Source organism: Tamandua tetradactyla, chromosome X (assembly GCF_023851605.1).
Source record: "Tamandua tetradactyla isolate mTamTet1 chromosome X, mTamTet1.pri, whole genome shotgun sequence".
NCBI lineage: Eukaryota > Metazoa > Chordata > Mammalia > Pilosa > Myrmecophagidae > Tamandua > Tamandua tetradactyla.
In genome coordinates, this window is record NC_135353.1 from 61,652,558 (window position 1) to 61,679,002 (window position 26,445).

At 39.9% G+C, this 26,445-nt stretch overlaps 1 protein-coding gene across 1 annotated transcript in view; it reads left to right on the plus strand.

The window, feature by feature from the left end:
• Positions 1–26,445, plus strand: part of GUCY2F (guanylate cyclase 2F, retinal) — a 173,855-nt gene that overhangs the window by 127,516 nt on the left and 19,894 nt on the right. Inside the window, 13 exon segments of the mRNA XM_077146970.1 lie at positions 5,613–5,790; positions 8,141–8,158; positions 8,161–8,194; positions 8,197–8,253; positions 8,256–8,297; positions 11,232–11,235; positions 13,271–13,419; positions 18,637–18,690; positions 18,693–18,775; positions 20,950–21,154; positions 21,916–22,042; positions 25,685–25,853; positions 25,855–25,900. Of these exon segments, the coding sequence (XP_077003085.1) occupies positions 5,613–5,790; positions 8,141–8,158; positions 8,161–8,194; positions 8,197–8,253; positions 8,256–8,297; positions 11,232–11,235; positions 13,271–13,419; positions 18,637–18,690; positions 18,693–18,775; positions 20,950–21,154; positions 21,916–22,042; positions 25,685–25,853; positions 25,855–25,900 (1,166 nt within the window).

Sequence of the window (26,445 nt, forward strand, 5' to 3'; positions counted from 1 at the left end):
AGTGTTTTGGTAATGGATGGTGGTGGTGGTAGTACAACATTGTGAACATAATTAATAGCACAGAAATATATATTTGAATGTGATTAAAAGAGAAAATGTTAGATTGGATATGTGGTATCAATAAAAAAGTTTTTTTTAAAAAAATCCATGGAACTACACTATATAAACAGGGAGCCAAGTTAAACCATAGTCTTTAATAGTACAATTATAAAAAAAATTCTGCCATCAATTGTAACAATGTTCCACATCAATGTGCTGGTGTTGAAGTGGTGTATTGAAATTCTATATTTTATGCACAATTGCTCAGTAAATCCTCAGCCTCTCTAATAAAGAAAAATTTAAAAAATACTGCTACTATGGGTTGATTAGACCTCAGAGACACCCTTTTGAATGTGCCTGACCACTGAACCACTACCATGAGTTGCACAAACTCCCACATGGATCTCACTATGGGGGAGGGGTCCTGCTTTGGTTTGCTAAGGCAGCCAGAGTACAATACACCAGAAATGGAACAGTTTTTAAAAAGGGAATTTATTTAAGTTACACGTTTACAATTAAGGCCATAAAATGTCCAAACATGAGGCATTCAGGGCAAAATACCTTGACTCAAGAAAGGCTGATGGGTCTGGAATACCTCTGTCATCTGGGAAAGCATGTGGCTGGCATCTTCTGGTCCTTTGGCTTCTGTTTCCAAACAACTTCCCCAGGGGCATTTCTTTCTGCATCTCCTAAGGTCTTTGTCTCTGTCAACTCTGTCCCAGAAATATTTGTAAATGGGTACCCCAGTCTTTAAGTTCAGCTAGGCCAGTGCTTGACTCAGGAGCAGCTGTCTCTGCTGATGCTATCCTTAAAGATTTTATGTTAGATATGAGGCTAACAAATATCTTGGGGACAGGCCACTTCAACTCTTAAACATTTTATTATAGCCAGTTAGAGAGGTGTTATGGGAAAGGTGAAGTATAGGTCTACCCAGTAGATATTCTGATACCCTTCTTGCTAAATCATGTACTCCCAGTGTTCTCTGCTTCTCAGGGTTATCCAGAATTTTAGTAAGATATGACTGCATGTAGGCATCTACCTGCTTCCTACCTGAGATCTGCTCTATTCGTTATAGCTGAGGCGAGATGACTAAAGATTGAGGAAAGATCTAGGCCTGACATTTTCCCATGCTAAAGGTGTTAGTGTAATGCTAGATAATGTAACAAATAGACCTCAACATGTTTAATGTCTCAAACACAGCAGAAGTTTATCTTACCCACATAAGAGTACAAGGTAGGTGTTCTTATGGTTCTGTCATGCCCTAGGACCTTATCATCTGTATTCAATCCTGAGAGTGAAAAAGTAACATAAAAGAGTAATATTTGTGTCTTAAAAGCCTTGACCTAGAAATGGCACACATCACTTCCTTTCACATTACATTGTTTACTGTTCACTTACATAACTACACTTAACTCCAAGGGAGGTAAAATGTGGACTGTTTGCCTAATTAGAAAAGGGAACAGATTGGTGTTGAACAGATAGCATTTTCTGACACAAACACTTTGTACTCTGTCTTACACCAGAGGTCATCTGCCCAATAGTTTTGGCTGCTTGGTCCACAAGAGAAGGTACAATGAAACCTTGGAAAAGCATTCCCACTTTCTTTGTGTAGGCTGAACTTCCATATTTGCCTTAGCTGCTTTAGGCAGCAGTGGGCTTAGAGAACTGTTATGGATACCAGGTATTTATGCTTAGAACACAGCCTTGGTGGTCAATAGCTGCCATTCCTACCTGGGGTAATTTAACTTCTACTTGGACCACCTTGCTGAAGAAGCAGACTCATATTTCAGGTCTCTCAGTATACTCTATCTCAATGAATGCTCTCACTATCCTTTCAGTGCTCAAAATAGAATAATCCTTGATTTCATCCTTTCATCCAACCCCACATCCTCAAGTCATGTGATATCCACCAAAATGCAACTCAGATCTGTCCATTTCTGTTCATTCACACTGTCACCACTACAGGTCTTCATATATATCTTCATGCATCTGTGTCAGCATGTTTGGAGGATAAGTTTCTCTAATAATTTTTAATGGTAAAATTCACCAGATGCTTTTCTATCCTTATCTTCCCTAATCTCTCTGGTATTTATCACACTTCCCTGAAACTTTTTCTGGTGTTTATCTCACTTTCCTGAAGCTCTTCCTATGGTGTTCATGACATTGTCCTAAATGAGATTTTTTCTACACCTTTGCCCTGCATTCTAAATCTTTTATCAGGCTGTTCTTCTGTAAATGTTGATATTCCCCTCTTCTCTTTTTATTTCTATACTTCTCATGAGTAATCTCTTCTAATCCCATGACTACGTTTGTCATGTACAGATTTACAAATCCTAATTCCATATATATAGGTCAGATCTCTTCTGAGCTCCAAATCCTGCATATCCAACTGTCTGGGGAATAGTTCCTCATTGATGTCCCATAGATATCTCATTTTATGTCCCAAACTGAAGTTATCACACTTCCCTACTACCAAATTTGCTTTCTCATATATCTGAGGTCAGATTTCCTAAAAGGTGTACCTGAGATGGCAATTTTCTTTCAAATTATTTAAGATAACGCTCCTCCAGAGAAAAAGGAGGAGGAAAGGAGGATAAGGCAAAGCTGAAAGCAAGGGAATTATGTCATCTCAATTTGAGACTAGCTTCAGTATGATCTCATGGGAAATCACTGATGCACTAGTTATGCCAGAGTTCTGCCTTGAGGCTAATGAGTTAGACTTTTGTACTGTCCCCAGTAGGCCAGTGGATTAAAGTCTGTGTGTGGGGCCTAGCCTCCTAAGGTAACTTTTCTTTGACATAGACTCTAGGTCAAGTTTCCTGAGAATGGGGCAGCTATGAGTTATTATCAGCAAACATTTATTGTAGCTGGGGATGCATGGCAAAGGGGATAGGGACAGGGCACCAATACATCCACTATTGAGTTCCATATATTGATGTACAGCACCACCATCTCCCCAGGAGTCCAAGTAGAAATCAGGAACCAATCATTGAGTTCTTTCTCCCACTCATACCCCACTAAATAGCAATAATAACATAAATTACTTACTGAGTACCTACTACAAAAGCTTCAAATTCCATAGTATGGTTCACAAAGTCCCACATGATGTGGCTCCTATCTATCTCTCCAGTCTGGTGTCTCCCCCTGGTGCTCTTCATTCTGGCCAACATGAACCTGTTGCAGTTCCTTCACCATAACACACTTTCACTCTTAATCCTTCCTGCCATCTTACTTTCTTCTGGTCAACACCTACTTGTACTTCAAGACAGTCTAGATATCATGTCCACTGTAAAGTCTTCTTTTATCCTCCAGGCTGAATTAGATATTTAATATCTTGGTGCTCTCAGCCTATTATGGATAGAATCATGTTCCCCACAAAAGGTATGTTCAGGTCCCAACCTCAAGTTCCATGAGTGTGAACCTATTTGTAAATAGAACTTTTGAAGATGTTGTTAGTTATGGTATACCCAAATTAGTTAAGGATGGGCCTTAATCTAATATGGATGAAGTCCTTATAAGCAAAGAAAATTCAACATGGAACAAGAATATAAGGGGAGCAGCCAGAAGCTGGAGGTCAACAGAACCTGGAAGAGAAAGGAGAAGACCCCACCATGGGTGCTATCATGTGACAGAAAAGCCAAGGAACAGTAAAGATTGCCAGCCAGCAAGAAGATATCAACTCTAGGAAAAAGGAAGACTTTTAGCTTCTGAAACAGTCAATAAATTCCTGTTATTAAGCAAACCCATCATATGATATTTGCTTTAGCAGCTGAGAAACTAAAGTAGCATCTCAAGCACCTTTCCATTAGAATATACTTCTTTATGAAGTAAAATTGTCAATTTACTTGTCTAACATCTCTCTTTGAAAGTGTGCTCTTTCAGGACATCTTGTTTATCTCTAGCACTTAGTCTCATGCTTACCTGAGAAATCAGGATTTAAGGGGTGATTTTGATGACTGACTCATTATATAAATATTCCTTTTTGCTTTCTGGTATATTGAAGTAGACAGAGGGGATGACCTGAAATCTCTAAATTGTAATCCAGCTGCTTTGACCTCTGATGATGATTGTATATCCCTTATCTTCTGCCCCTGTGATTATAAAAACCTTGTGAATAACCTTCATTTGTACCCAGTTATTCAGTTTTTCAACTTTAGAGCCTTATAATCACTAATAACAGCCCCTAATGTTTATTAATTAAGGGTCCTATGTTAGCCTAGAACTAACCTGCCCCAAGTCCAAAGTTATCTTCATAACCAAGACTGAATCTAACCGAAATGGACCCACCTGATATACGCAGTAGCTTAGACTTTAACCTACAATTCATCTACATCTCATTCTGCCACTTTCTCACATAGGTTCTGTGACTAAGCATGTAATCAATCTGCATATGCTCAGTAATGAGATCACATCTAATTACATTATCTGGGGCCACTGTACTCATTATCCTAAATCCTGCCCATCTTTTTCTCTAATAAAACTATCAGAATTCCTGCGGTTCAGGGAGATAGATTTTGGGCTGCTAGGCCATCTGCTTTTCTACTATGTGCCTAGTAATAAACTCTTTATCTTTCTGAAACCCCAGTGTTTTAGGAGTTGGTTATTGAGTATATTTGGTGAAAGAATCCATGGCTTTTTTCTGGTAATAATGCCTTGAAAATGGGGGGTACACACTAAATAATCTGTAGTATTAGTGAAGAAATGGATGGTTTCTAAAGGGAAGTAGCAAAAATTCTAGATCTTTTCCTCTGATACTACTTTTTCAGGTGCTACACTGATGTTTATATAGGCTACTAATTTGAATAGATACTGCATAGATGAGTATTCACAGAAAGACAATCCATTCCACCTTTTACTGTACTAACACTCTTTAGTTATCCTGGGTCACTAAGAATCATTTCAGATCACCCCCAAAATAAGACAAAAAGCCCCAGCTTTTTACCATGAGAGACCCTTCTCTGAAATGTCTCTCTTTGCCATTGTATTCATTTTTTATTGCTGCTGCAACAAACTAGTACAAAACAGCATTATCTCAGTTTTATAGGCTGGAGGGTCAGCAAGATCTTCTGCTTGAAGCTTCATAAGGCTGAAACCAAGTGTCACACAGGTTGAGCTCTTATCTGGAGGCTCTCCTAGAGCCTTTTCCAATTTCATTCAGGTTGTCTGTAAATTCAGTTTCCTTGCTGACTATCAGCTAAGTGCCTTTCTCAGCTTCTAGAAACCACCCACATTCCTTGGCTCATGGTCTCCTTCCTCCATTTTCAAAACCAGCAATGCAGGTTATCCTTCTCACATTTCTAATCTCTCTGACTTCCTCTCTGTTTTCCTCTTCTGCTTTTAAGGGTGAATGTAATTAGACAAGATTCACAGAGATAATCTCCTTTTTGCCATACAAGGTAACACCTTCACAGAAACAATACAGGGCAGTGAAAATCATAGAGGTCAAAATTCTGCTTACCACAGCCACCAATCATGAGAAGAGTGAAGAGAAGGGGATGGGCCTAAACTCTGGTCCCTAGCTGAAACCCCTCTATTGGAGAGCTAACTGTGACTCTTGTCTCTCTTGGTTTCCAGATAAAAGGGCTGCACCATGAGAAGATCAACCCTTTCTTGGGCTGCTTCTATAATTTGGGGATGTTTGCCATTGTGGCAGAATTCCATTTCTGAAGGAGCCTGGAAGACATACTGACAAATCAGGATATGAAACTTGACTGGATGTTTAAGTCATCATTTCTGTTTCATCTCATGAAGGTTAGTGGGAAGACTGAAGAAACTTTGGATTTTCTCTATAGATCAGAATTGTAATTGTTCGTGATGTTTTATTTTCCTCAGATCAATCTGATCATCTCACTCCTCCACCTGCTCTCTCAGTGACTGCCCCACACCCTGCCACTCCCTTTCTCATGGTCCTTTTATCCATATCTGATAAAAGGTACTGATATAGAAAGGACTTGCCTACATGTCCCTGTCCCCTTGTTTGAGGCTCATATTTACCTTTTACTACCAGTTGCCATTGAGTAGTATTCTGTCTTAAGCGAACCTTTCTTCCATCCCATTTCTCTGCTTTCTGGATCTGGGTAAGTGTTCATTAGCCCCTACCTCCTGGTTTTTACCTTCTTAAAGATAATTTAGTCTAGAACTAGGTTATGGGTCTTTGCATACCACAGGTGTGGAGGAGGCAATCAGTATGGACAGAAAGCCCAAAGACCTTTGGTTCCACCAGGCAGCATCTCCACTAGCTCTGAGCCCATGACTAATGGCAGCCAAGGGGGTTTATGGATGGGTCCTTGAATGGACTTCAGGGGACTACTAAATATCCATTAATAATATGCAAATTGTGTGTATGTGTATTTCTATGGGGCTCATTTGGAAAATCAATGACTTGTTGGGCTTCCAGCATATTGATCAAAATCTTTATCTTTGTATGGTGGCCTAATCACTTTCAAGGGGGCTTTATAGATGTTATATCCTTCTAATTCTCCACAAGATAGGTGAGATTAGCTACCTTTTAAAGAGGATTAGAGAAGCTAAATGAGATACACTTTGTCATATAATGTCTGGTACACTTAGTAAGGTGCTCAGGAAATACTTATTGGCCAACTATTAAGTGCAGAGCAAATAATAGAATCTAGGTCTTCTGATTCTTATTCTAGTACTTTTCCTACTCACCGTGGAAGCAAAGTCCTGTTATCTAAGGCAGATACCACTAAATGACAGTCCTCTCAAGCCCAAGATGAATGACACCAGAGCATTAGGCAATCACAGGTGAAATCTTACTCACTGCAGATTCTGCTTGGGAAAATTAGGGACTGAAGACTTTCTAAGGGAACAAGATATAAAGCAGTAAAGCATACAAATATAAAGGGATGTTGAGGGTTCGCGGGTCGTTCAGTGGTTAGAATGCCCACCTTCCATGAAGGAAACCCAGGTTCGATTCCCAGACCATGCACCCCCCCCCAAAAAAAATATAAAGAAATATCAAGATGCAAAGGAGAGTCAGATTCTTAAAAGGGCTCTTGGCGTAGACAGTTCTGAGATGACTGCAATAGAATATGGATATGTTTATATGCAATATGATTAAACCTATCTGATGAGTGACCTGGTAGATCACATCTCAATGTCCTATGAAAGCTGCCAAGTAATAATCAGAGAACAGTAGTATTAGGCTTTCTTCTTCTCTTTTATTGTTTATTTTTTCATTACAAAATAATACATGTAATAAATTAAAAACTCAAATATATAAATATATATGGGCTATATAGTGACATTTACTCTACCCTCTTCTGTCATAACCTCCACAAAAGTTTAAAATTGCCAATCATTTATTAGTAGCTTTACAATTCATTTCATGCTTATTTACATACATTATAGATGGTTTTGTTTTGTTTGTTTTTAATATACATGCTGTCACATAGTTCTGCAACTTGCTATTTTTCAGTTATTTTATGTCTTGGAGATGTTTCCTTGTCAATAATAGAGATTTATTTTATTCGTTTTAACTGGCTACAGAATATTCCATAGTCTGGATGTATGAAATTTTAACCAGTTCCTTTGTGATTGATAGTTAGGCTATTTACAATTATATATTATTATAATTCAGAGCTGTAATGAACATTGTTGCATATATATCTTTGTGTACATGTGCAAATATTTCTCTAGAGGAGAAATAGAATCCTTGGGTCATGAGTTCTGCATAATTTTTATGGTCATTGCCAAATTGCTCATCCAAAGGACTGAACCAGTTTTCATTCCTGTCAATAATGGATGAGAGTTGTGATAGTCCTTTTGGAGAAAACCATAATCTCCAAATTCTTTACAGTTATGTGCATGGATCCATCCTGTGTCTGAAATATCAATGAATTGGCCTATAGCACATAGTTCTCCATATACACAAAATATGATTCTTCATCAAAGAATAGAATTTTAGAGCTAGAAGGGATCTGGAAACCAATGCTTCTGAAAGGTTTGTTTTGCCTGCATATAAGAAAAAAGGCTGAATTCTGGATCAAAATAAGCTCATGCCATTATTAATCTCAGAATGTAGTTCTAAATACATAAAATAGTTAAATAAATTGCTGAATCCTGTTTGTATCATGTGCAGGGCCTGAAGTACTCTCATGGTATAAATGAGAGTTTGCTCTTGGGAGGCTGAAGTCTATCATGAGGTGGTAGATGGGGATTTTGTTCTAAAAGTGACAGATTATGACTTTAATGGCATTTAGAAATGCTGAGACTCTACCAAGAGGAACGAACGAATTGTACCTTTCTGATGCACAGAAGATAACTCCAAAGTTCGAATGAGAATGTGCACTGAATTAAGGTCCCAGGCTGATTTCAATTCCCCACTGTTTTGAAAATCTAGCCTCATTTCCAAGTCAAGGGAGTTCGATGAAATCTACATGTGAAACATAGGCCGAGCCTGGCCCTCCAAACAAAGCCAGCTCGATAATGTTCAGTTTCTGCTGTGGCATGATTAGGCTGTATTGTTTGGAGACCCCAGCAGTCCTGGAGGAACTTGCTAAACACTAGGCACAGAGGACTTGTCAGATTGAATGGAAGGTCATTTGGTAGCTCGACCCCTCACCATGTATATTCTAGAACAGGGTGTTGGTAGAGCCAGTAGGCACTGTCTGTTAGAGAGAAAGAAGCAAGTAGGGGGTCCCAGCAAATAAATACTCCGCGGATTGTGTAGGGTGGATTCTGGCAGAGCCTTCTAGTAAATAAATAGGCATGCCTGTAATGTTATTTTGTGTTTTTGTCTTTTGTCTAGTGCACCGATGTCAACACCAAAGAATGCTTGTAGTAATCAAAACAGATTAAAGGAATAGAAGAAATCTGAGATGGGAGTCTTGGATGAGAACCAAGAAAGAGAGAACTAATGGAAGGTAGGGAGGAAGAGAAAAGAGCTAGGGAATGAATATAGTTAAAGACTTATAGGAAATTTGGGCATCAAATGTTTTATCCTTATTACAAAGATGAAGAAGAGAGTGACATAAAACATAGAAAAGCAAACAACAGAAAATGATAGAGGGAGAGATGCAACATTCCAACATATATTCACATGCTTAAAAGGACGTTTGGTATTATAACTTTCAAATCTGCCAATTTTATTACATAGGAGAAAAGAAGACCGAAAGAGAGAAAGAGTCAGTCCAGTCATAGTTGGCATCATCTTTGCTCTTTACAAGACTGTAGAATATTAAACATTTTGATATCTCTCTAGTCCAACTCCCTCATTTTACAGATGAGGAAACATGATTTTGCTAAAATCATGCAGCTACTTGGCAGCAATTTCAGGATTTCAATACAAGTTTTCTGAAGTATAGTCCCTAGACTTAGTCAAAATAGAACCTAAATTAACAATTTCCTATTTTTCTACCCATCCTTGCTTTGGAGGACTTGAAGCTCTTGGTAATCATATTGAAAAGTATGTGATATTGCTGCCTTCTCTCTCTCTGTGAACCTATTCTTGTTTCTGACTTAGTCATATGGTTATTATTTGGCTAACTAATTTGAGAGTTTAGAGTGGTTGTCTCATGTCACCTTTAGAGGGTAAGAAGACAGCTGCAGAGATTGTAAGTACTTTCTGTCAAAATTAGTCATCTATGAAAGATAAAAGACAATGCTCAGCTTCCTAGAGTTCCATTTAATGCACAGGTTGGCAACTTTCAAACTTAAGAAACACTGGTCTTAGTAAAGGATAACTGCAGTGGGGTTTTTTGTTGGTTTTGTGTGTGTGTGTGTGTGTGTGTGTGTGTGTGTGTGTGTGACTGTCTCTGTTTTTGTCTGTTTCCCCTTATCATTTCATTTCATTTCACTCTCTAATTGCAATGGCAGTCCAGATGCTCAATCTATTCATTCTGTATGTGCTGCAGCCAGAGGCAGCTTCTAAACGCATATTTGCTCATATTACAGCTGTGCCTAAATCCATTGAATGGCCTCCCATTGCTCTTAGGATAAAGTTCGAATTTCTTTACATAGTTTAAAATCCCTGCTTGGTTTGGGCCTTGCTGACCTCTCATCCTTAACCATCTCCTCCCTCGTTATGCTCCAACTGGACTGAACTTCCAGTTATTTACTTACAGCAGTCCCTCTCCTAATTTCAGACCTTCATGCACTCTGTGCCTTCTGCCTATACTCTTCTCACTCCACTCTGCTATACATTCATCTGGGTCTGGTTAAATTCTACTCATTCTTCAGGGCTCAAATTATCACCTTCTCAAGAAACTTTCCATGATCCCCTATGCTAGGTTAAGTTCTCTTAATGATCCTATAAGGCCCTGAATTACCTCTATCATACTTTGTTGGTATTACTTCTTTAATCAGCTGTCTTTTCACCTCTCCCCACAAAACTATAAGCTGTGTGAAGTCAGGAAACAGGTCTGCCTCTCTCAGTGCCTTGTATGGTACCTGGCAGAAAAAATATTTGTTGAATTAATGAATGAATGAAATGAAATAAAGGCAACACCCCCCACCCCCAACCTTAGATGGGAGGGTTAATAGAATTATATAATTGGAAGGCCCTGGGAGATTATCTGGTACAATATCCATTGGGAAAACTAAGATTCAGAAAGGTGAGCCATTAGTGGCCAAGCTGAGATTTTTGGATCCAGGTCTTTTGTTTCCCAGTTCTGTTTTCTTTTCTACTACATTACATTGCCTTACCAAAGTCCATTATATCAACATAGCAAGTCTCAGAGTTAGTACTGGCCTCAACAGATGCAAAACAAGCCAAAGTAATTTTTCTAGTTTTCCTAAGAGTTCAAATTTAATGGTAGCTAGTGGCTGTTACTTGGCTCTCGAGTGGAGATGAGGAAATGGGGTATGTCGTAAGTGTATTTATTACTGTCCACTCTCAATTATATAAGTATAGTGTAGATAAAGCTTAATTTTAGCCATTAACAACATACATGTCAGTGCTTTCTGGAACTACTATTTGATAATGATTGTATTAATCACCCAGCCTTTTACCAGAGAGTTTCACCCTTTTTTTCCTTCTTGTGCTTTAAAATGTGTAGAGGAGAGAGGATGCCAGGAAGAAGCAAGTACATTTCATTTCACTGTTCCCAAATATATACCCCTGCCCTCCCCTCAAAAAGTATAAGCCTAAAATCCCACCTTCAGAAATGTATTCCTTTGATGAAAATATCATTCAACCTTTTCAGTTTAATTGCATGTGTCTGTCCTCCCAGGCAGGTAGACACGAGAGCAGAACCAGTAGAGTGAGTGTATCAGAGACTTTCCATGGATTGGGGGTGTCAGAGGTGTCTGATATGGGGCCAAGGGCTGGAGACACCTGGAAGACAAAGACAAAACTTGCTACCTGATCAACAGGGGTAAAGGTAGGCTTTGCTTTCCTGCCATTTTGATCAGGATTGGCTCAAAATAAGAATTTCTAGGGTGGGTTTCTTTTTCCTGGGTTTTACTAACAAACCAAAATACTTTCTGACCTGTTGCCCTCTTTCCTGCTTCAAAGGAACTTGCCCTCTGGGGTCCCTTTCCCATGCCCAACATTTAACAAGGTAAAAAGTTTGCCATCACATTCCCTCTGACCCCACCCCCCTCAGCAATACTCTTCTCCAGCCTGCCTATTCAGACATCAGTTGCTGATTTACATCTCCAGCTCTCTCTTTCACGCAGCACATTGAACATGTCTCAAGACCTGTCATTTTCTTCATCATAGTAACTTTTCCTTGTACCTGGTTCCCTGTCCTGTTGTTGCTGCCCCCACCCTGTTCTACCCCATTTCACCTCACCGGCTCTTACTGCACGAGCTTCCAAGCCAGTCTCCCTGACCCCAGCCTCACTCTCTTTTCAATCCAATTTGTGCAGGTCTGCCAAATTAATCTTCCTGGACACAGCTTTCATCAAATCCCTCTCCAGGTCCAGCACCCCTACTGCCTTTTGTATTCAACCAAAATGCCTTCATTTGACTCTCAGGGTCTCTTACCTTCAGCCCCCATTTTTCTGGTCACCCTCTCTACCCCGCTTCATCAATCCCATTTCTCATTTATCATTATTCCTTAACAGAGCCCCTCTCTTCAGCCAAGCTAATCTGTATACCACCTCCCCACATACCCCTGCAAATTGCTCATTTTTGCCTCTTGTTCTTTTGCACATGCTGTTTTTCCCTTCTGCAAAGCCCTTGCCCATAAGTTCCAGGAAGCTGCATCCTTGACTTTCTTAAGAAACTCCTTTAAGATTTAACTTTTCCAGGAAACCTGGATTAAGTTGATCAGCTCAGTTATTTATTTATTTGAACCTAATGAAATTGCCGATGTTCAATTGCTATTGACCTACAGAAATGGCAATTTCACGTGGTTCAACCTAATCCCTGCCCCATCAGTTTTTGACTACTGTATTCATCCTTTAATCATGTATTTCTTTATAAATTGCTAAAAATGCCCTCTGGAAAAAATGTTGACTCTGTGACTGCCATAAACTCTCTGGAAGCAGAGAATATCTTCACAACGGGGCCTAAAATGCAGGAGAGCATGCAGTTTGTGCTCAATTTTGGCTTCTAATGAATTCATTTCCCTGTACTATATAGTGTCCCTCATCACCAGTTTTCCAATATTGCAATTTGGTGTTCACATGGTCTGTGAATGCTTCAAGAGCAAAGGTGAGGACTGATTCATCTCTGGTACTGCCCCTGAACCTAGCACACTGGCTGACATATAGAAAACCCTCAACAAATATTTGCAGAACTGAGTTAAAGGAGTTACTGTGCTATTTTGTCTAGGAAGAAACAGAGGAGACCTGGAGATTCTTATAATCCTCTTAGAGAAGATCTGGAGAAAGCAACTTGTGAATACCTGAGCCCTGGTACAATCAAATTACCAGACATATATAGATCTCAGCAAACAGTAAATCCATGGCAACCAGTCTGGCATTGTGATCTCTTTTCCTGACAACCTTCCAACTGTTACTTGAAGGCTCAAGAGAGCAAGAAAGCGGCAGATTGTTTCTGTGTTTTGTGCTTTGCTGCCCTTTCCTATACCTCTGCTGTGTCTGCCTGCCAGGTCCTAGGGTGGGGAGAATAGTATGCTTTGTGCATAATTCCTTAGACTCAAAGAATCAGACCCCGGGGGGAAGGAGGAACAAGCATGCCAGTCTGTCTAATAAAAATATAAAGCAGTCAATGAAACAGCACCCTTAGAGCTCTTGTATGCATCGTAGAATTAGCTCAGTTAATTCTTGCTGCATTCGTTACACAATGCCTTAATTTCAGAGTTGCTGTGGATGGCTCTGGAATCTTGAGAGCCCTGAGGGGTAGCAGGTTGGATTCTTTTGTAGGAGATGTTTATAGCTTTGCCATCATCATGCAAAAAGTGATGACCCAGGGCACCCCATTCTGCATGATGGATCTGCCTGCTGAAAGTAAACAGGAGGTGAGAAAAGGGCAACAGGGGCCTACTGTGACCCCTGTCATTAGGCCAACACTGGCTGCCATGATTTGCCAGAAGAATGAACACGTATATCCCCAGAAGATACTAATTACAAAGGGAAACAGAGATTTATAATGGAGAATCCTAGCAGATACTAATATAACCAAGTGATCAAAGTTTATGTCACTAATGATAGGACATATGAACCTCATGCTTTCTTGATATGATGCACCGAGAACAGCACAACACCACATCTGTGCTATTCTTGCTCAAAATTCACAATTTTAATTTAATCCCAAGAAGACATCAGAGAAACCCCAATTGAGAGGAATTCTACAAAATAACTGGCAAGTACTCATCAGAAGTATCAAAGTGATGAAAGACAAGGAAAGACTGTGGAACCATAACAGATGAAAGGAGACCAAGACACAAAAATCAAATGCAAATGCAATATGGCTTCCTGAATTAGATCATGGAACAGGAAAAATACATTGGGAGAAAATTAGTGAAATTAAAATGAGAACTGCAGATTAGTTACTAGTATTATATGAATGTTAATTTCCTAATTTTGATAATTATACTATGTTTATGTAAGTTGCTAACATTAGGGGAAGCTGAGTGTACTATTTTTGCAGCTTTTATGGAAATCTAAATGTATATCAAATTATTTTTTTGAATGCAAAAAAAAAAAAAAAAAACACAGACACAAAAACTCCCAACACTTAGCTATCATTTACTCCACTTAGGGTCCCATATCACTCCTCTACTCAAAGCCCTCCAATTGTTATCTATTACTTGTTAAATGAAGGCCAGACTCTTCACACAATATACAGAACCCTTCACAATCTGACCCCTAGCTACCCCTCTAGGCTTATATCATGGTCAAGTTCATGTGTCAACTTGGCCAAGTGGTGGTTCCTGTTTGTCTGGTTGGGCAAGTGCTGGCCTGTCTGTTGTGATGAGGACATTTCATAGAATTAAATCACGGTCATGTCAGCTGCATCCAAAACTGATTCCACTTGTAATCAGCCAAGGGGAATGAGTTCTACATTGAGTGATACTTAATCTAATCACTGGAAGCCTTTTAAGGAGGATTCAGAAGAGACAGGCTCTCTTCCTGCTTTGGCCGGCGAGCCTCTCCTGTGGAGTTCATTCAGACCGTCCATCAGAATCGTCAGTTTCACAGCCTGTCCTGTGGATTTTGGACTCTGCATTCCCACAGTTATGTGAGACACTTTTATAAATTTTATATTTGTTGATTCCTGTTGATTCTATTTCTCTAGAGAACTCTAACTAATACACCTGCTTTCAGTTCTGCTGGGTATTTACATAGTAACTGGATTGCCAGAATGTGGCAATTCTATACATAGCTTCTGAGGAACCAGTAAGCTGTCTTCCACAGTGGCTGTACCATTTTACATTCCAACCTGCACTTAATGTCTTCCTATTTCTCCACATACTCTCCAACACTTGTAATTTTCTATTTGTTTAATAGTGGTCATTCTAGAGGTGTGAAATGATGTCTCATTGTGGTTTGATTTGCATTTCCCTAATAGCCAGTAATGTTTAGCATCTTCACATGTGCTTTTTAGCCATCTGTATTTCTTTTTTTGAAAAATGTCTATTTAAGCCCATTTTTAATTGGATTGTATATCATTTTATTGTTGAATTTTAGATTTTCTTTATTTATTTTGGATAGTAAATCCTTTTCAGATATGTGATTTCTAAATATTTTCTCCCATTGAGTAGGCTGCCTTTTTACTTTTTTGACAAAGTCTTTTGAAGCACAGAAGTATTCAATTCTGAAGCATTCCCATTTGTCTATCTTTCCTTTCCCTTTCCCTGCTTGTGTTTTGGGTGTAAGGTCTAAGAAACCACCTCCTACTAGAACATCTTGAAGATGCTTCCCTACATTTTCTTCTAGGAGTATTGTAGTCCTGGCTCTTAAATTTAGGTCTTTAATCTATTTTTGAGTTAATTTTCATAGAAGGTGTGAGATAAGAGTCCTTTTTCATTATTTTGGATATGGATATCCAGTTCTTCCAGCACCATTTGTTAAAGAGACTATTCTGTTGCAGTTGAGTGGACTTGACAACCTCATCAATGATCAATTGATCATAAATGCACTGGTCTATTTCTGAACTCTCAACTTGGTTCCATTGATCAAAATGTCTATATACCAGTACCAGGCTATAAGCAGTAGCTTTGTAATAAGCTTTGAAGTCAGGAAGTGTGAGTCCTCCAACTTTGTTCTCCTTTTTCAAAATGTTTTCAGCAATTTGGGGCTCATTACCCTTCCAAATAAATTTGATGATTGCCTTTTTCATTTTTACAAAGATGTTAGAATTTGGGGGGGGGGATTGTGTTGATTCTGTAAATCAATTAGGGTACAATTGACATTTTAGTGCTATTTGGTTCTCCAACCGATGGATATGGAATGCCCTTTCATTTATTTAGGTTTTTAGGTCTTTGATTTCTTTTAGCAGTATTTTATAGCTCTCTGAATACAGGTCCTTTATATCTTTGGTTAAATTTATTCCTAGATAGTTGATTCCTTTAGATGCTTAGTTTTTTTTCTTGCTTTCCTCCTCAGTTGCTTGTTCCTAGTTTATAGAAACACTGTTGAATTTTGCAGATTGATCTTGATTCCTGTCCCTTTGCTGAACTTGTTTACTAGTTCTAGTAGTTTTGTTGTAGATTTTCTTTTGACCTTTCTATAGGATCCCGTTATAAGCAAATAGTATAAGTTTAACTTTTTTCTCTCTAATTTGGATGTCTTTTATTTCTTTTTCTTGCCTAACTGCTCTGGCTAGATCTTCCAGTACAATGTTGAATAACAGTGGTGTCAGGGGGCATCTTTCACTTGTTCTCAATCTTAGAGGGAAAGCTTTCAGTCTTTCACCATTGAATGTGATGTTAGTGTGCTGGTTTGAATCTGTGGTCAACCCCAGAAAAGCTATGTCCTTTAATCCTCATTCAATATTGCTGGGTAGGAGCATTTTGATTCTTTCCACGGAGATGTGACCCACCCAATTGTGGGTGGTAGCTTTTGATTAGATAATTTCCATGGAGGTGTGTCTCCACCTATTGAAGGTGGAATTGCTTACTGGAATCCTTAGAAGCGGAAACATTTTGGAGAGAATCCCTTTTTTAGAGCCACGAGAAAGCCAGCAAACACCGCCATGTTCGCCATGTGCCCTTCCAGCTGAGAAAGAAACATTGAATGCCATCGGCCTTCTTGAACCAAGGTAACTTTCTCCAGATGCCTTAAATTGGACATTTCTATAGACTTGTTTTAATTGGGACATTTTCTCAGCCTTAGAACTGTAAACTAGCAACTTATTAAATTCCCCTTTTTAAAAGCCATTCCATTTCTGGCATATTGCATTCCAGCAGCTAGCAAACTAGAACAGCTTATCTTCTGTCGTTTTCCACATTTCACTTAAACCACATGGTTGGCAGTGCCCTGAAAGCAATATATTCTTTCCCACCTCTGTGCCTTTACATGTACTGTTGACATTGCCTGGAATGCCTCCACCTTTTCTCTACTTTGTCTCATCCAACTCTTGTCACCTCCTCTGGGAAACATTTTGTGACCTCTTCGGTGTTGATCAGGTGTCCATCCTTTGTGCTCACCTGTACATATCTCTGCTAGAGCACTTATCACATTGTTTGTCATTGTTTGTCCCCTCAACTGGACTGTGAAATCCTCAAGGGTGTGAATCATGCTGGGCCTAACCAGAGAGGTGATCCATTCAACTTCATGGTTCTGTGAAAAGGGAGTAAGTTCTCTCTCTGCCAGAGAGTGGATGGGGCAGTTGTGCTCCAAGATACTTATTCCTCTGGAGTCTATTACAGCAGACAATAGGATGCTGAGAAGGAAAAACCATTACTGGCATAGGTAGACTTGGGATAAATGAATAGAAGATATGATGTCAGACAGAGCTGAGAAGTCAGAAGCAAAGCTAAAATTCTTTCATGGGGGCAAAGAGGCACATGTTATGGTATAAATCAACACTACTGGAATGTTATAGCCAATATAAGGGTGGAGATGACGTACTGGTAGGGAAAGCAAGGTTTGGTTCATGATTCAGAGGTTAGAGTTGGAAGTGGGTAGAGCTTGTGATGAGAAATGAGCCTGAAGTGATAGTCATGGGCCATGTTAAGGAGCTTGGATTTTATCCTACTGGTATCATAGACACGTTTTGAGTAAGAAAGTGACATGTACAGATATGTGTTTTAAAAATGATTTGGATAAGTCTAGGCTAGAAGCAGGAAGACTTTTTCAAGGCCCAAGTATAGGATGCTTGGAAGAATGAAAGCTAGCTATTTTTTCTGCTGTCAGGTAGTTTTCTTCCTTTGAAAAATAATCAGCCTGGCTGATCCAGACCCCTGGTCACTACTGGCTGATGCATATGAATAAGGTATTTAGGAACTCCCAGTTGAGATCTGAGCCATTTGGAAGCTGAGAAATGTAGTAGATTGAGACTGCTTGGGTTCATATTTGTAACTCTGTCACCAGCCATATAACACTGAGCAAGTTGTTTAATGTCTCTGTGCCTCAGTTTTCCACGTGTAAGGGAACATAACTGTACATATCTCATCAGTTGGTTGTGAGAATCAAATGAAATAATGCATCAAAAGCCCTCCATCCATAGTCTGATAAATAGTAAATTCTCCATGAGAAGTGGAGTTCAAGGATCAGCAGCCCCGAGGATCATGATGTGGTCCTGTACTATTTACTTGAGTTCCTGCATTCCCTTTGCCTAGGGGCCAAGCACCACCCAAAGCCTGAACCTGGCCTGGGCCTGGCTTTGCAGGGAGGAATGGTGGATCTATTATGGGGATTAGAAAGCTTAGATTATTAGGGGTGGGTGTGGAGCACCTGATCATTAGAGGCATAACATTGGAATTGACATCAGATAGATCACATTTACAACCTAGCAGAAGCAGAACAAGGCCAATATCTAAATGATACCAATTGTCCAATCAATTGACTTCTCCCCTTCCTTACCAAATTGACTGATAAAGACTTTGTTCAGATACAATTTATATTAAGGTCACCTAAGAGAAAGCAAGGAGATGACTCCTTGTGTTTTCTCCTGACCAGTGCCTTTCTTGGCTAAAACTCAGTTATCTTTTCCAAAGCTTGGTGCTTTATCCATTATTTGTAAACCCTTCTCCTCTTACATCTGGACAAAAATCATAGACAGACGTAAGAAGCCTCCCCCTATATAGAGACCAGTGGTTCCTCCTGAATGCACCTTCTAGAATGTCTGCAGTTGATTAAGCAGTCCTCGGCTGAGGTTGCAGAAGAAGGACCAAGTTTTGATGAAATATTTAGCCATGTGAGGCTCTGTGGATCTTCTCACCACCCAGAAGTCATAAATACAAATTACCAAAGTCTGATCCCTTGGATGCTCATCATATTATGGAATAATCTTTTGCAAGCGAAAAGGGCACTATTCTTGGAGAAGAAGCATGGGGAATACTGTGAGACCCCTGGGTTCTCCAGTGTGCTGGAAACATCACTAGCACATTCTCCAAGAGCCCAAGGGCTATGGTACTCTTCTGCATCTGAACCTCTGTTCCAGGCCATCTGCAATCTGGCCTAAAATTTTGAAAACAGAAATCAACTGCTGAGCATGTAGGTATTAGGGAATAGATGTGAACCCTCATAGAGCCATGTTTGGTTTGGAGATGCCAGAGAATTCTGATGAGTATACCATTTAAGTGATGTCAGATTGCTTTTAGAAGGTTAGGAAAAATATAGAATACTTGAAAGTGTTTTCAAGATGGAAGAAAGTACAAATGTGGTGTTGTCTGTTTTCTATAACGGAAGATTATTTAGGTTCCTAGGGAACTGCTCAAGGTAAGAGGGCTCATGAAAAGTGATAAGCCCTCTCCTTAAGATACTGAACTTCTAATAAAGTCTGCATTTTCCTCATTGGTGGGGATTAGATGGGGGTTGGGGAAAAGGATAGTAAGAGACCTGCTAAGAAAGCTAGAGTATGGTTCCTATGTTGGAGTATGAAATATAAGCCTTTCTTAAAAGTACAGAAACTGAGGATGCTCTCTAAGTGCTGTGTCAGCTCCAGTGGAGAGGCTTTTGAATCTGGCTGGTGTGCAGCACTGAATACTTTATGAGTGGCAGGTATCTGAGGCAGAAAAGAGAAAGACTTGGATTGAAAGCCTGATGAAGTCATCCATGTCCCCAGCTAACAATGCCTCCATTAGCCTGGCTGGAATTCTTTAGGATACTCAAACAGTTGTTTAATAGTATGGAAAAGGCAATGGACCATGAAGGTCAGATTTCTATAACCTCACAATGAGGCAGAGAAAAAAAACATTTATTGTCGTGTTGATGCTAGAGATGTTATTTCAGATAGCAGCAGAGAAACTGGTGATAGGTAGGAGGTGTGTACATCATGCGACTTTCCAACAAGACACTGCTGGGGCTCCCCTGACTGAAATGCTTCACTGGAAGTTTATACTGTCTGAAAAACAAAGGTAACCACCCAGCTTCCCACAATTAATAAAACTTGACCAGGAAAAGGAGAGGGAGGCTCCCTTAGTTAGATAATAGGGAGAGTTTGAAGCATCTAAGCTGGCTATTGAAATTGTTGTATTGGCCTTTGTGGATGTGTAGATGTAGACAAGGCTCAGAGGGAAACTGCTTGGTGTTGGCCTTGGGATATTGGATGCTAAGTGGAGCATGTGTGGCCCACTTGGTTCACTGCAGAAAGAGCTCTAGGATTATGCTCAGCAAAACTACCACTAACCTGTTGTTGTGAACATAGCCATGTGCATGCTGAATAGAGCAGCAAGAATGATTCTAATGCTATGCCAAACTACTTTGTTCCTGTAGATGAACAGAATTGCAGGAAGGCATATTGAAAAGTTGTGGTATGGCAGCCACCTCTGTGGAATCAGAGTATAGAATGGGACAAGATCAGTTGAAGTTCTGCATGATGCTGACTGACCTGAAGCGGAGATGTGAGGTATTACACATTTACTGGTCCCCATGGTAATAAATGGAGGTAGATTGTCCCATGTAGATAGCATGTCCTATTTAAGAGATCAAGAAACCTCTCACTGTCCAAGAACTGGCAACAGAGGAACAGTAGTTTCTACCTTTGAGAAAAAGGAAGGTTTGGTAGGTTAATGATCTAGATGGGTAAAAACAGCACTCCCTGCCCTCTTTCTCCTTATCCCATCCACAACTGACCTGAACTTAAGAACAAATCCTATTGCCTTTGACGTGGATGCTATTCATGTGTCAGCACCTCAGACCTGAAGGAACCTTTGCTCATACTTGAAGAAATCATAAAGTTAGGGGAAGACCCATTCAGAGAAGAAAAACCCTGTGAACTGGCCAGTGTGAAAATGAGGGTGGGTGGTGAATTTTCTTATTTGTATATGGGTTCAACTCTCTTACCTTGGCATTTTAGAAGAAGGAATTTGTGATGAGGGGCCTGCAGGAGTAAGCATTCCTTGGCTCCTCTTTCTGCTCTACTTACAGTTTAAAATCTTCAATAAAAGGAAGAAGACCAGCATCATCGATTTTATGCTTCAGATGTTGAAGCAATATTCTAGCAACTTGGAAGATTTGATCTGAGAGTAGACTGAAGAGCTGGAAATTTAAAAACAGAAAATGGAGAAGTTTCTAACACAGATGCTACCACTGTATATGCGAACACCTGAGGAGTGTGAATCCTTAAAACAGTGTGTTTTATCAAAAAAAAGAAAAAAAATTACCCATTAACTAACTGCTCCTTCCTCCTGCCCTGCACCCTCTCTATCCTCAATAGGTTTGAGCCACACCTTCAAATCAAATAAGATTTGGAAACCAAGGGAGCAGGGCACAAAAACTAATTTTCTACTACCTGTAGATCATACTGGTCACTTATATTCTTGGTCCTTTAGTTTTTTTATATGCCATTTCATGACTTTGCTAGGAAGCTGACCAATTAAAAGAAGACAGTTCTTTGAGAACCTAGAGGAAAGTAGCAGGATTGTTTTTCTAGGATTCCCCCCCCACCTCCACCCCACTTAGGTGAAAATTTGCCTGTTGCTACAATTTCCAAATTTTCCAGGGTACCTTATGATGTTGTAGTGTGATCTTCAAGGACATGACTGGGAAACTAGTCTCATGAAAAACAACAAAGGAATATTCCTGGGGGGTGGGGCAAGGTAGAAGTTTAGAGAGTTGAAAAACTTTATGAAAGCATGGACTTTGTCGGTCTTTTCAGTGCTGTATTTCAGCACCCAGTGCAATGTCTGGCATATTGTAGGTACTCAATAATTATTTATGGAATAAATGAATAAGTTGAGGCTTTCATCCAGGTGTCATTTTCATCCTCATCATTTACTCAGTCATTTTGGAGGAATTGTGTTCTATCAATCAGGTATATAACATAGAGAGAGGCCCATATCCTCTAAGGAATAGCTGTATGCTTTTCAGATAAGTTGCCGACGCGCTCAAAAGGGGGCTGCGTGGTAGAACCTGAGAGCTTTAACTTGGTCATTTTGTATTTAAGCACCATTGTGGGCTTCACTACCATCTGACCCATGAGTGAGACCATTGAGATGGTAAATCTGATGTCTTTCATGATGTCTACAAGGTAAGCCAGTCAGAGGGGAAATATATTCCTAAGTAAAATCTTCATATGAGGTCCAATGTTCATCTTTGTATATTGCAAAATAGAAGGATGCTGTTCTAGTTTGCTAGCTGCCAGAATATGATATACTAGAAACAGAATGGCTTTTATATGGGGGAATTTATTAAGTTGCTAGTTTACAGTTCTGAAACTGTGAACATGTCCAAATTAAAGCAGGGCTGTAGAAACATCCAATCTAAGGCATCCAGGGAAAGATACCTTGGTTCAAGAAGGCCAATGACGTTCAAGGTTTCTCTCTCAACTGGAAAGGCATGTGGCAAATGTGGTGACATCTGTTAGTGCTCTCTCCAGGCTTCTGGTGTCATGAAGCTCCCCTAGGAGTGTAGTCTTTCTTCCTTTCCAAAAATCTCTGGCTGTCATGGTTCTCGTGGCTCTTGAGCTTTTTCCAAAATGGCTCCCCCTTTTAAAGAGCTCCAGTAAACACCCCCACCTTGAATGGATGGAGACACAACTCCATGGAAGCCATCTAATAAAAAATTACCATCCACAATTGGGTGGGTCACATATCCATGCGAACAATCAGAAAAGCTCCCACCCAGCAGTATTGAATGAGGATTAAAAGACATGGCTTTTCTGAGGTCCACCATAGATTCAAACCAGCACAGATGCCAATTGACAGAACATTGTTATTTATGAATTTAAATTTAAGCAGTTCACCACTTCTATTGGTATCCCATTGGAAATGAAGTTCAGGTAAAATGCATATAACCTCACACTTTACAAAATAAGAATTCTCTACCCAGCAAAAGATTACCAGTCAGATTTCTTTTGAGCAATTTCCTAGAATTAAGACTAAAAAGAGATTTAAGTCAAGAGAATTATTGCACTTTAGTGGCTAATTGCCCACAGTGTGGGCACTGGAGGAAATGCAGAAGTATCGGTGTTTTGCCCATGGCTGGTGACTGCTACAGAATCCATCTTGGTAAAGTGGGTTGCTCTAATATATGCTCTTAGAATTTAACCTCCTCCTTTAGGTACCTCTGTTACATAGGAGGGGACTTTAGCATAACTCCAGGAAGCTATAAGGCCTGCTCTTTGGAATTGCTACAGGATAACCAAAAGCCCACGTATGATTGTGAGGTTGAAAATCCCTGCTACTACCTTCCCCCAGCCCTCTTACCTATCAATTCTCATTCTCCATATTAAAGATTGCAAAAGATGAGTAGAGAACAGAAGACTAAATTCACTCATTTTGCTGCATGCTTCCTTGCCCTTGATTTTATATCTCATGTCTAGGCAGAAAATGACTAAAAGTATCACGGATACTTGTCTTACTGATGGAGCAAGATGCCCCAGGCATACTGGATTTTAGACAGCTCCTTTGTCCAAGGAACCAAGATAGAGCTGGAGAGTGAGTAGCCCCATTCATTTGATCCTTCACAGTAGTCTGAAATGTTCTAGCTCTCAATTCACACACAGGCATTGTGTTTATCTCAGATTAGACAGGGCTCTTTTAGGTCAGGTAGAGAGCCTCAGGGTTAGGCCAAGTCACCCAAATAGGGCTTATAAATAGACATTGTACCTGTCAATCAGCAGGAGCTGCAAGCTAATCAAGGAACACACATGGAAACCACGGTGGAGGTAAAATCAATGGAGTCAGACTACCTGTATTAACCTGTTGAACTCAGGCAGCCTGGATAGAAAAAAAAAAAAAGCACTGAAAGCTAATTCAGTTGAAACTAAAATTCAAAGATGATTCAATGTGGGCAGTAAAGAAGCCACTGTTTCGATTAGCACAGCTGATTCTGTTCAGCTGATTGTTGGGAGTTCTTAGGACAAGGCCATTAGATATTTTGGTACTTTATGGCTGCCATGGGAGGAAGTGGGGGTGGGCTACTCCCAGCACAGAGCAGGGATATATGAATAAAAAATGGAATCTAATTTTTCAATTTTATTTATTAAAAGCAACAGAGTGCAATGGAAGTAAAAATTGAAACAGCAGTGACACCAAACCTGTTTGTTCATTTTCTTTACCTGTAAAATTGGAATCATCTCCCCTGGCACTTGATAAACTGAAGTGGAAGTGAGAAAGCTACTGAAAAATTATCAAGCTGGTGATTTATTTTCAGTTTCAGTTCTCCTACCATCACCCCCATCTTAATCAGACCCCTTTCCACTCCTCCCATTTCCCTTTCAGTGTCCTTAGTGCTGCTTCATGCAACTCACAATTCCCCATAGCAGGCTGCCCACCAAGGCCAGACGGTGCCCAAGCTCTCTGCCCTTCTAATCTCCGCATCCATATCCTTGGGACCTCCTGGATGATTGACTCCTTAAAGCTGAAAGGTCAATTACCCATCTCTGATAATGGACAGTCAGTGAGTTTCTCCTCCCATAAAGCATTTGCATTATAACATTGGCTTCTTCTGTGCAGGCAGACATGCTTATTTGAGGACAGGGATCCTTTTCTCAAAATGCACGACATAAAGTAGGGACTGGGTGGAACATGTTAAGGTACAAAGTCCTATAGGTTCAATGGATTATTGTTATTTGGCCATATAGAAAAAGTCAAAAGAGGGGTCTATGACTGCTTACTAAACTTTCTCTGGAGCTGAGTCATAACCACAGTTCTAAGCCTGGTCTAAATACATACTAATCTGATGGTGATGATGATGGTGTTAAAATATTGCACTTATCATGCACTAGGCATATTTTAAGTGCTTTAACATATATTATGTTATTTACTCCTTAGAAAACCATGAGTTACGCATTTTACAGATGAGAATACTGAAGCACAGAAAGTTAAGTGACAAGGCTACAGTCTGTTAAGTGGTGGACCTCAGATTCTAACTAATACAGTGTAGATTTAGAGTTTATGCTCTTAACTTATACACTGTGAGTGAGGTTCTCTAGGAGAACATGGGTTTTTAGTTGGCACATTTCAGTGAACTCCTTTTAGCTTACTTTTCTTTTGGATGTACCTACAAAGCCTCAATGTACTGGTTACCTAAATGAGTGAGTGCACTCCTGATGGGGAGACAAGGAACACAGATTTGTCTTTCTTATTTCCATGTGTCCAGCTCTAACTGATCCCTACAAAGTAGTTGAGGGCAGTACTGCTGCCCCTCAGGGAGGCAGAAATAGGAGAGAAGGTGGCTAGTGTTTAAAACTTGTGTCTCATACCAAATGGCCCTGCAAAAGACAAAGCAGAGGGGGTTTTCTCTTCTCCCGCCTCATTTTCCTTTTCCCTGTACTCCCCTTAAGGCTTCCCTAGGTCATTCACCCAATATCAACTGGATAAATACCTGCTGGAGAAGCAACCTAGGAACCTTCTCCTAGGGTGCTTCTCCAGGGACATGATAGGGACAGCTCCCCAAATCTCTACTTTTCCTTTCCCCCTGGAACTTCTTAGAGCCTGATATTTTTTAAGGGTCAAATAGGAGGCTTTGAAGTATCTACACTAATTTTAGAATCTCTGCATGTGCAGCCTACACATTTGGTATTTTTTATAAAGCTCCTTAAGTGATTCTAATGCACAGCCAGACCTGCGAACCAGATTGCCCCTCTCTGCCTTCCTCACTTTTTGAAAACACTTAGCTTCTGTCATACTCCTAAAGCACTGTGAAAAAAAATGCTAAGAAATTATTTTCTTGCTAATACTGTTTTCCATGATTCCCAGGTAGAGACCATCAGAGATGCCTACATGGTGGCCTCAGGTCTCCCAAAGAGGAATGGCAGTAAGCATGCAGCTGAAATTGCAAACATGTCCCTAGATAGTCTGAGTTCTCTTTGCACCTTTAAGGTACAGCCACATGCCAGAGGTGCAAGGCCGGATTCAAATAGGCATGCCCTTAGGTAACAACAGCCATCAAAAGCAAGACAGGACGTTCCTATGAGCCTCAATGGAAGATTAGAGAAAGGTAAGGAAGGTAGTTTTCTCCTGATTATGGACAAGTGGATTATCCAGATATGCAGCCCTGTATGATTCCTTTATGTCTCTCCAAGTTTTCTCTCCTCCTGTCACCTGTACTATTCCAGTGGGTAGCAGTTCTTGTTCTAGTTCCCAAAGGCTCTCACCCTTCTCACTAGTGACAATATTTACATGTTTGAATATGTTATAAGATCAACATATTGATGTCGTATTTAGGAAAATTCATTTTATTAATTAAAATCACCACTAAAGGATTTTACTCCCGAATTCATCCCTTCCTGCTTTAATATTTTCAGAATCTCCCTCTTCATTAAATCCTTCCCATGTATCTTTACACAGGCATCTTGAGTGACATCTCACTTGATACCACAGATATTTCACTTACTACCCCCTCTTTCTCCCTATCCACCCCCCCCTTCTCTTTCTTTCTGCTCTACTCTTCCAGGTTTCTTTTACACCTCCTCCTTTA